The 9,730-nt window shown below is 45.3% G+C and overlaps 1 protein-coding gene across 1 annotated transcript in view; it reads left to right on the top strand.

Annotated features, from left to right (window-relative positions):
- Positions 1-81: 81 nt before the first annotated feature.
- The window catches only part of OSTF1 (osteoclast stimulating factor 1), a 56,820-nt gene continuing 47,171 nt past the window's right edge, over positions 82-9,730 (top strand). Inside the window, exon 1 of the mRNA XM_070431480.1 lies at positions 82-326. Within this exon, the coding sequence (XP_070287581.1) occupies positions 293-326 (34 nt within the window). The 5' untranslated portion in view covers positions 82-292. The remainder of the gene's footprint in view (positions 327-9,730) is intronic.

Below are 9,730 nucleotides of genomic sequence, written 5' to 3'. Positions count from 1 at the left end.
CCGCAGCTGCCAGCCCGGGAGCCAATGAGCGCTCGGCGAGGCGGCGGCCACTTCCTCGTCAGCCTGGCCGCGCGCTCTGGACGGCTGGGCGGCCGCGGGGCGGGGCAGGGACTGCGCCGAGCCCCTCTGCCTGCGTCCGCTAGTCCTGCCGCCGAGGGTGGGCGCAGGTCCTCGAAGGCGCATAGCTGCAGACCCGACCACCAGGAGCTTTGGTTGACCGAGCGCCGGCTGGCGGGGCGTTCCTTGGGCTTTTCGTGCGTCGTCTTCAGGATCAGCTGCTCCAGGAAGCGAGATGGCGAAGCCGCCACCCAAACCGGTCAAACCAGGTAAGGGAGGTGCTCGCCGGGTCCCCCGACCGCCTCGGTGCCCTGCAAGCTTCCTCTGCCACTTGGCCGGGCAGACCCGGCCCGGACCCTCGCTCTCGAGATGCGACCCACCAGGAGAGGAGTTTGCTAGCTCGGTTGCGTTCGCGAAAGGGGAGGGATCGTTTTGGATAGCAAGAGGATTTCGAAGATTTTTTAAAAAAGTGTATTTTAAAAGTGGTGTCGCCCTCGGTTTTACAACATGGACATTCTCTGCGACTTTCAAGCGGGTGTGATGGCTTCGTCCCATTGAAACTTTCCAGGTGGACAGGGAGATGGATCTCCCTTTTCAAAAGAAATTAAGTAAATGTCTTGAAATGGTCTTGTAGCCACTTCCTTTTTTTTTTTTTTTTCAGTGTGTGTCACTGTCAAGTTAGAGTTCTTGACCGGCCCTAGAGAACAGGAAGTACGCTGCTTGCAGGGTGGGGTGGGTGAGCGAGTCTCCTTTGGGACTTTTGAGAGGAACAGCGTTTGAAATTGATCTCGGGATCTTGGGAAAAACATTTAGAAAACTTGAACTCGGGTTCATGGCGAGAACAGTCTGGGCTGCGGCAGAGCTATCTCGGCTGTAACCATTGGGAAGCGTCACTTTATTGTGCCCTGCGAGTCCTTTGACTCCGCTCCCCAGTGGTTTGGCTTCTGCACTGGAGAGTGCGAGATTACTAAATTACCCAAAGCCCTGTTCTTGGCCCATAGTCCTGGTTCATTTTTGACTCCATTCTAGGATATTTTCTGCTATAGGGAGAAAAGAGAATTTAAAAGGGACTGATGTATTTCAGATCAATTCTGCATAACAAACTCTCCCACATTCATTTGGTAGGTAATTATGGGAAACGTAGGAAACGGAAAATAAATAGCTCTGACATACTCAGGTTTTTTCCTCCCAATCTCATGGAACTTCGGTATAGCATAGACTGATGAAAGATATCAATTCACTTTACATTTCAAAGTAACCTTGGTTGGAAGGCATAGAGTTTCCGTGATTAATTTTTTCTTGATTTTTTTCTAAACTTTAGTGAAGCACTACAACTTGCATGATTATTCAGTTTTCTTTCTTTGCCCACATACATTGTCAGTTTCAAGTCATTTTATTTGAAAATTGTGTACAAACTCACACATATGGAATAGTGATTCACTGAGGACTTAAATTTTGGTGGGCTGGGTATGGAAAAAGTTTCTGGGACTTTGGCTCTGCTGTGAGCAAAGATGGGGCTTGGCTATCATTGGGCTCTGTGCTTCTTTAGATGTAGAATCTAATGAGGAATTTGCATTTTAAGTGAATATGTAGGAGGTGGCCACTTTCTAAACTCAGTTGTGAATCATGACCTCAAGTATTCAACAAAGCATAGTTATTATTTGATAGCTAAATGAAGTACTGTACTTTATTATAAAGAATGTCTTGAGAAGCTATTCATGAGGGTTTTTAAAAATATCTTTAGACATTAAGTGATATCTTTGCTGCAGCTGGAGGGACATTGAATGTGATGTGTATGTGTGTGTGCACGAGTGTGCATTTATGCACACATGGGTGTGGTTTAAGGACCATAGTGTTACCAGTTGGGGATAAACTGCCAGGAATCATTTTTGTTGTGTAATATCACTGCTTTCTCCTCTTGAGCAAACCAGAAAGCAAATGGTTGAAAATGACTGTTGTTTAGAGACAGCTTGAATTCCTCACACATTTATAAATGACATCCAAACTCAAATAAAGTCACCATAGAAATAGGGTCCCTCTAGCTTTCTCAAAAGCAAGAACCGGGCAGAACAGCGTGGCTCAATTCATAGGCAATATGAGAAGGAGGACAGCTAAGCGAGAGAGGACAAAGGACTTAATGGAAAATTTTAGTAATAAGAAACATTAAGCTATAATGTGGGCTAATGTATCTATCAAGTTGATTGGCAATACCCCATAAAGGGACCTTTTTGGAAAGGAGGCTGCCCAGACAAATGCTGGTCAGCTGCTTGTGGGAAAACCCTGCTACTTAATTTCTTTGTGCATTTCCTTAATTTCCTTCCTGAGGCTATACCAGGGGTCACCTGGTTTGGGATTTTGTCCACAATCAAAATTCATTTGCCAAAAGCACTTCTTAATATACATAGGCCCCGTGTTAGACACCGGAGTTCCAAGGAACAATGACATAGGTTCTCACTCATGAGGGTCTTGAGTCTAATGGGGGAGATTTACATATGCTCAGATTAATTTTAGGTTGTTCCTACAAGTGAATGGCTGATTTGTCCATTTTGTTTAAAAAAGTCTTGTAATTAAAAATAAAAGTAATATTTTTATTATAGAACCTTTAGAAAATAACAAACATATAAAAACCATCCCTACTTATCTAGTGATAAGCACTGTTATTCCCCAGTTTATTTTTTTCTTTTTCAAATCCATTTCATTCGATAAAGAAAATATGAACAGTCATTCCCAGAGCAGAATCAGATTCCATTTTAAGTGCCTTGCTGTTGGTTGCCATGTTTCCTATAGTCTCTGTGGTATCACCTACCCTCTGCTTGAAAAATCAATTCTGTCACATTTTAACCTTTCCTTGTTTACTGGTGTTTTTTTATTCCTTTAGGGTCACTGTTGGCCATCCCAGGTCTTTTATCAAAACTCTACCTTCTAATTGTTAGATGTGTCACTATGGTACTCCATTGGCTAACATGTGTCACAGTTTTATGGTTTAGCTCATTCCTTATAGAATCCTCTTTACCTTCTACTGTTTTACACACATGTGGCATTTCTGTTCCTTTCAGCCACCCTCTGGAGCCTTGCAGTTAAATAGGGTAAACTGGTCTGGCTCTTCGGAGTGGAGAAAACAACTTATGTTCTCACAAAGCCTTTTTTTTTTTTAAAGAGACTTTATTCTGAGACTTGATGTAAAATGGGCCAAAGGATATTGAATGAGATGTGGCTACAATCCTTGCATTCAAAGCAGGTTTGATGACCCTCCACTGTAGCGGGAAGCCTGAGGTCTGACCTTGACCATTTCTTTAAAATGGCTTATTGATTTTGATAGTGGAAGTAAAGCAGCATAAATATTTCACATGTCTTCTGAAAATAAATTTATGGGACATTGAAGAAGCAGATGCCAATGTTTTGGGTTCTTTTGTATACACAGTAAAAAACAAACTTCAAAGATGTCACACATATGCTGCTTATATAACACCATTGAGAGGAAAAAGGTCTTCATCCAAAACCATCTGAACTCTCATATAATTTTTTCCCTCTTAATAAATGAATGTCAGGGGTGCTCCATTGTAAAGTTTGAGAAACGCCTTGAAAATGACAGGGTGATGATGATGATGGTGATGATGGTGGTGGTGGTGGTAATAGTTAACATTTATTCCTAAGTATCAGGAACTGTGCCAAGAACTTTAAATGCCCCATCTCATTTGATTATTTTAACTTCCCTAAAAGGTAGATCCTAATATCCCCATTTTATGGATGAAGTAGGACTTGGCGAGGTTAAGAAAACTATTTGAGGCCTCAAAGCTAGATAGTGGTTGGTTTGACCCAGGAATGGAACATAAGCCTTAACTGGAGTCTCTGCATTTTGCTCGGAGAAACCTGTGAGGATTCTGTTAGATTGGACGAGGTTTTGTTGGACAACCATCCTTACTAACTTAGGCAATTGTATTTTTTATAGTTGCTTTGTATAACTCCTCTTTCAATAGGTCTGTATTAGACTATTAGATACTTTTTGAGAATAGAATAATCTTTTATTTCTTTGTACCTGCATAGCAAATAAACTTTTTATGCATGACATACATAAAAAGTCTTGATACATAGTAAAGTCTTTGTCTGGAAGAAGGTGAGGGAGACTGTGGTTGGGTACATCTTGTAGCTTCACCATAAAGAAGCAAAGACTGGAGGCACTGTTCATCAGCACTACTTCTGAAAATAGTGGGGGTCCCCTCCCTTTTGTGTTAACATTCCCACTGTGATTAGTAACTAGTTTTTCTGACACGCCTCTGTAAGGGAGGAAAAATATTTCCTCTACCCTCTTAGGTTCTATGTCTGGGTCCTGTGAATTAAACTGAGAAAAAAACAGATTAACAGAAGAAAAATGCATACAAATTTATTTTGTTTTTAATTTGATATGTACACCAGAGGCCCAGTGCACGAAATTTGTGCATGGGTAGGGTCCCTAGCGGCTGCCAGCTGCTGACCAGGGCCTCCCTTCCTCGACTGCCTGTCGGGGCCTTCCTTTGTTCTGCGCCGCCCACTGGTGGTCAATGCACATCATAGCGAGCGATTAAGCTTCCCGGTCGGTTGAACTCCCGAGGGGCCACTTTGCATATTAGGCTTTTATATATATAGACTAGAGGCCCGGTGCACAAAAATTTGTGCACTCGGGGCGGGGGGGAGAGGGGGTCCCTCAGCCCAGCCTGTGCCCTCTCGCAGTCTGGGACCCCTCGGGAGATAATGACCTGCTGGCTTAGGCCCGCTCTTGGGTGGCAGAAGGCAGGCCCAATCCCTAGGTGCAGCCCCTGGTCAGGCTCAGAGCAGGGCCGACTGGGGAGTTGGGGCGCTGCCCCCTGTCATGCACAGAGCAGGGCGGATCGGGAGGTTGCGATGCCACCCCTAGTCACGCTCAGGGTAGGGCCAATTGGGGGGTTGAGGCACCGCCCCTGTCACACTCAAGGCAGGGTCGATGGGGAGGTTGTGGCACCACCCCCTGCCACACACAGAGCAGGGCCAATCAGGGGGTTGGGGCTCTGTACCCTGTCACGCACAGAGCAGGGCCCATCAGGGGGTTGGGGAGCTCCCCCCTGTCACTCACAGAGTAGGGCCAATAGGGGAGTTGGGGCACTGCCCCCTGTCACACACAGAGCAGGGCAGATCAGGGGGTTGGGGAGCCACCCTCTATCATCCACAGAGCAGGGTGGATCAGGGGGTTGGGGCGCCGCACCCTGTCACACTCAGGGCAGGGCCGATGGGGAGGTTATGGCTCTACCCCATCACACACAGAGCAGGGCCTGTGTGTGTGTGTGTGGGGGGGGGTGGTTGGAGCGCTGCACTTTGTCACACACAGAGCCGCAGGGCCGATCAGGGGGTTGGGGCGCCACACCCTGTCACACACAGAGCCGCAGGGTGATCAGGGGGTTGGGGATCTCCCCCCTATCAGGCACAGAGCAGGGCTGATCAGGGGGTTGGGGCGCCTTCCCCTGTCATGAACAGAGCAGGGCGGATAGGGAGGTTGTGGCCCCGCCCCTGTCACACACAGAGCCGCAGGGCGATCAGGGGGTTTGGGTGCTGCCCCCTGTCACGCTGCTCCAGGGGCCAGGAGGCCTCGCGGCTCCGCTGATCCCGGTGCTGGGAGGCATATTACCCTTTTACTATATAGGATAGAGGCCTGGTGCACGGGTGGGGGCCAGCTGGTTTGCCCTGAAGGGTGTCCTGGATCAGGGTGGGGGTCCCCACTGGGGTGTCTGGCCAGCCTGGGTGAGGGGATGATGGCTGTTTGCATCTGGTCACACCCCCTTCAGGGTGGGGGTCCCCACTGGGGTGCCTGGTCAGCCTGGGTGAGGGGCTGAGGGCTGTTTTCAGGCTGGCAGGTGACTGAAGCTCCCAACTGCTCCTTTTTTTCTTTTTTTTAAATTCTGGGCCAGCTTTAGCTCTGAGGCTTGGCTCCAGCTATGAGGCCTCCGCTGCTGAAAGCAGGTTTCTGGCCTTTGTTTACCTTCTGTATTTGAAACAGTGTTGCGATCCTGCTGGCTGATGCCTGGCTGACTAAAGCAGGTTTCTGGGGTTTTGTTTAGCTTCTATATTTGTAACAATGTTTCAAACTGCAAGCTCAGAGGCCGGCAGCAGCAGGCGGGGAACCTGGCTTCCTCTGTCACTGGAGCAAGCAAACCTCCCTGTTCGCGTCAGCTGCCTGGCTGCCAGCCGCCATCTTGGCTGGCAGTTAATTTGCATAAGGATATGCTGATTAGCCAATGGGAAGGGTAGCGGAGGTATGGCTAATTACCATGTTTCTCTTTTATTAGATAGGATGGGAATATACAGAAAAGAAGTGAAAAACCCAAAGAAGTGGTTAGTCTTAGACGCTCACACATCATTGAAACAAACAGTGATTAAGTGTGGAGAAGTGACTAGACAAAGAACAAGAGGGTCAGGCTTCTATGGGGAATAAACTGTGGGAAGGTAAATATATGGGGAAACTAATGAAAGATAAGGGTCATTTTAGTAAGTTTGTTTATACAGACTCATTTAGGTGCCATTTCCAACTCCAGTGATAAGGGTTGTTTTCCTCTTTCTTGTAAGGGGACATGTTGGGAGGGCTACCTTCACAAGGGGAATTTATGCCCTGCTTTTAGGCCGATAGGGAGAGGATAAAGCAAGCATATCAAACTCGTGGCTCACGGGCTGCATGTGGCCCACAATGAATATTTTTGTGGCCCAACGAATATAATGGCATATAAGAAATGTTTTAATAAAAATTTCATAACTTAATTTTTACAATATCCTGTTATACATAATTATTAATAACGAACTACAATGTTCGCTAATGACTGATTACTATAATCATGTTGCATTTATTTCCCTTAGGCGCCATATGTGCAGGCGCACCATTTCTCTTCACTAATACTAGCAGCGAATATTTTAGCAGCCGATTGCCACGTCATTAGTCTTGTACTGACTTGTTTGGTGTGCGCTACAGGAAATATTTTGCTTTTGGAGAACAAGAAAAATAGGTTTATTTGCGTTACGCTTATTTGTGCAGTAATTCAGTGTCTGGTAAGTTAATGTTCAAGAAAAAAAATTAATTTTTATTAAAATGTTCTATTATTTTATGTTAATGATGACTCATTTATTTCAGCCCTTTGTATCCAGCATGTCTCTATCAAAATAAACCTAGATTTCTATGAAAATTGAAGCTTTTGTTTTTTTGCAGCCCACATAAACTTAAACCTTATTTATTTGGCCCGTGTTAGCCTTGGAGTTTGACGTGCTTGGAATATAGAGTCCTTTCAGTGTCTGCTTTTACTCACCTGCCTTCAGCTCAAAATAATCCTTATACCAAAGTGGCATAATTCTGAGTGGCAGATTTTAATCTCCTTTACCTCATATCTCATGTCCAATGAAAACCATGCCAAAGTGTGCTCCCTTGTTTATTGCCCAGGGGAAAACGAAATACATCAGAGAGAGAGAGAGAGAGAGAGGGAGAGAGAGATGCACTTGGCACTTTCAGTGGGCTGATGCGAGCTAAGTCAAGATTCTCTATAAATTTGTCAATCATATTTCAGTAAAGCTGGGCTGGGGGAAGATTCTCTATCAAACAAATTACAGGAGTTTGGGGGGAATTTTTAGGTATCAGTATAAAGAGAGCTTCCTAGTTCTTTTTGAACAACCACATGGTATTCTATTGTATTTATTTAACCAGACCTGTATTAGTGAGCATTAGATTGTTTCCATTCTTTTGTTATAACTGTGATATAACAGTCTTGTTGCTTTACCTGGTGAATAAATCTACAGGAGAAAGTCCTGACAGAGGGGTTGGTGTATTGTTCGAAGGCACGTGGCTTGTCATTTTCATAGACATTTCCAAAATGCTCTCCAAGGAGGTTGTACCAACGGACCTTCCTACCAAAAATGTGTGCGCTTGCCTTAAACAGAAAAGTTCCAAAGCATGTCGTAAGAGATAGCATCAAAGTATGACCAGAGACCTGGGAAGTGCAAGGCAAGGAGCTTGAAGAAGCTGAGAACGCAGTCACAGAGAAGGGGAAATTTAAGCAGGGTCTCGAATGCTGAGGAAGAGTTTGGTAGACAAAATAAAAAATAAAAAAAAATGGGGAAAGTCGTTTGACTCGGGCAGAAATGAAATAACTTGATATGTCCTCCTATCCACGTTCACCTGACTCCACGGGGGCTGAGCTTTCCCATCTCTCAGAGAAGCCAGGGAGACTTGCTGTGCACACATGGAACGGTGGATTGGAGAAATTTGCTCCGAATTAAAGAGAAAGTCATTCGTCTGGCATAGCAGTCAGAGGAAAACTAGAATTTGTGCTACACAGGAATGGAGAATTTAAATGTCTGCATGTCAGCCCTCTGCATATCTGCGTATCTGTTTGTCAGAGGGTTAACGATAGCTGTGGGTGTTTAGTTTGCAGCGTGGGTTAAAGAGGGCCACAGATTTAGATCACTTACACAAGTCATTGGTGGGGCTGCTGTGGCCACCTCATTTTTTATTCATTCTTGCCGCCAGTCATTTCCCACTTGACATTTGGGCATCTGTAGAAATTTTAGAGAGTCACAAGGAAAATCCCTCAACTTTCTCTTGTGGTAAGAGGTGTGGGATAGTTTAGTGTTTGTGCATTTTGATTAGCGTGGGATTTTAAAGTTCATTGGCATCCCTTAGAATTTGGTAAGTGACTTTGGTTTTATATTCCTGGGACCAAAGAATACATTCAGTGTGGTTCTTTCCTAGGTTAGTGCTCCTGATTTCCCAGCAGCCCGAATTCAAATGAAGGAAGACCCTAGGGAAAAACTCAGTTAATACTGCTACAGGGGCCACTCTAGGGAGTCTTCCTGGCAGCCTGACACTCCAGGGATTTTGTTTGGTTCTGAGAAACTCATTGGTTCTATTTCAGGATTCCCTCCCTCGTCTAGGAGAAAAGACTTGAATCAACTTATTTGCATGAGACAAAGCAATGACTTCAATGGAGAGTGTTCTGGTGTGGCTGTGTCTTCTATGAACCTCCTGACCCAGTCCATACTTGGGGGAAGGACCCCTCCATTCGCAGTCTCTCTGAGCATGGCTGAGGGCGGCTAGGCTGAGAGAAGCCCTTCTAGCCTGTTGGCACAGTTGGCAGGTCTCAGATTCCGGATTTGGAAGTATCCACAGAGCCTCATAATGCCTTGCTTGAAAACCGGATTCCAAATGACTCTAAAAAAAAAAAAATAATAATAAAATGTTGCCTCCCCGGGTGTACAGGGTTTTCTGCTTTGGGGACCCGTTGTTTGATGAGTCAGTGTAAGTTCAGCAGTAGCCCTGGGAGGACCTACCCTGAAGGTATTCTCACTTGTTTTTCAGGCATGGAAACTGGCTGTGAAATGTTACAACAGAAACCATCCCCTCCAAAGTTTTTTTTCTGAATGGTGTGCCAAAGAGATTGTTTTCAGCCTTATTTTTCTGTTTAAGAATAAATCATTCTCTTTCATTCCTCTGTACTCAGGTTCTAAATCTAAGGCACCCCAGCAGCGGCCAAAGAACCGGGGCCTGTGTTAAGTTGAAATATGAAGCAGGAGTCACTGCTTGTGGTGACTGTCCACATCCTCTTTTAGGAAGCCTGTCCCATCCACATGCTTCTGATCTTCGCCTCATGCCTTCCCACTCTCTAGGAGCAATTGTATATCTAAATATCGG

This window comes from Myotis yumanensis, unplaced genomic scaffold, assembly GCF_028538775.1.
Source record: "Myotis yumanensis isolate MYYU_CA2020_CCGP unplaced genomic scaffold, mMyoYum1.0.hap1 SCAF_12, whole genome shotgun sequence".
Classification (NCBI taxonomy): Eukaryota; Metazoa; Chordata; class Mammalia; order Chiroptera; family Vespertilionidae; genus Myotis; species Myotis yumanensis.
This window is presented reverse-complemented; position numbering and strand designations above follow the sequence as displayed.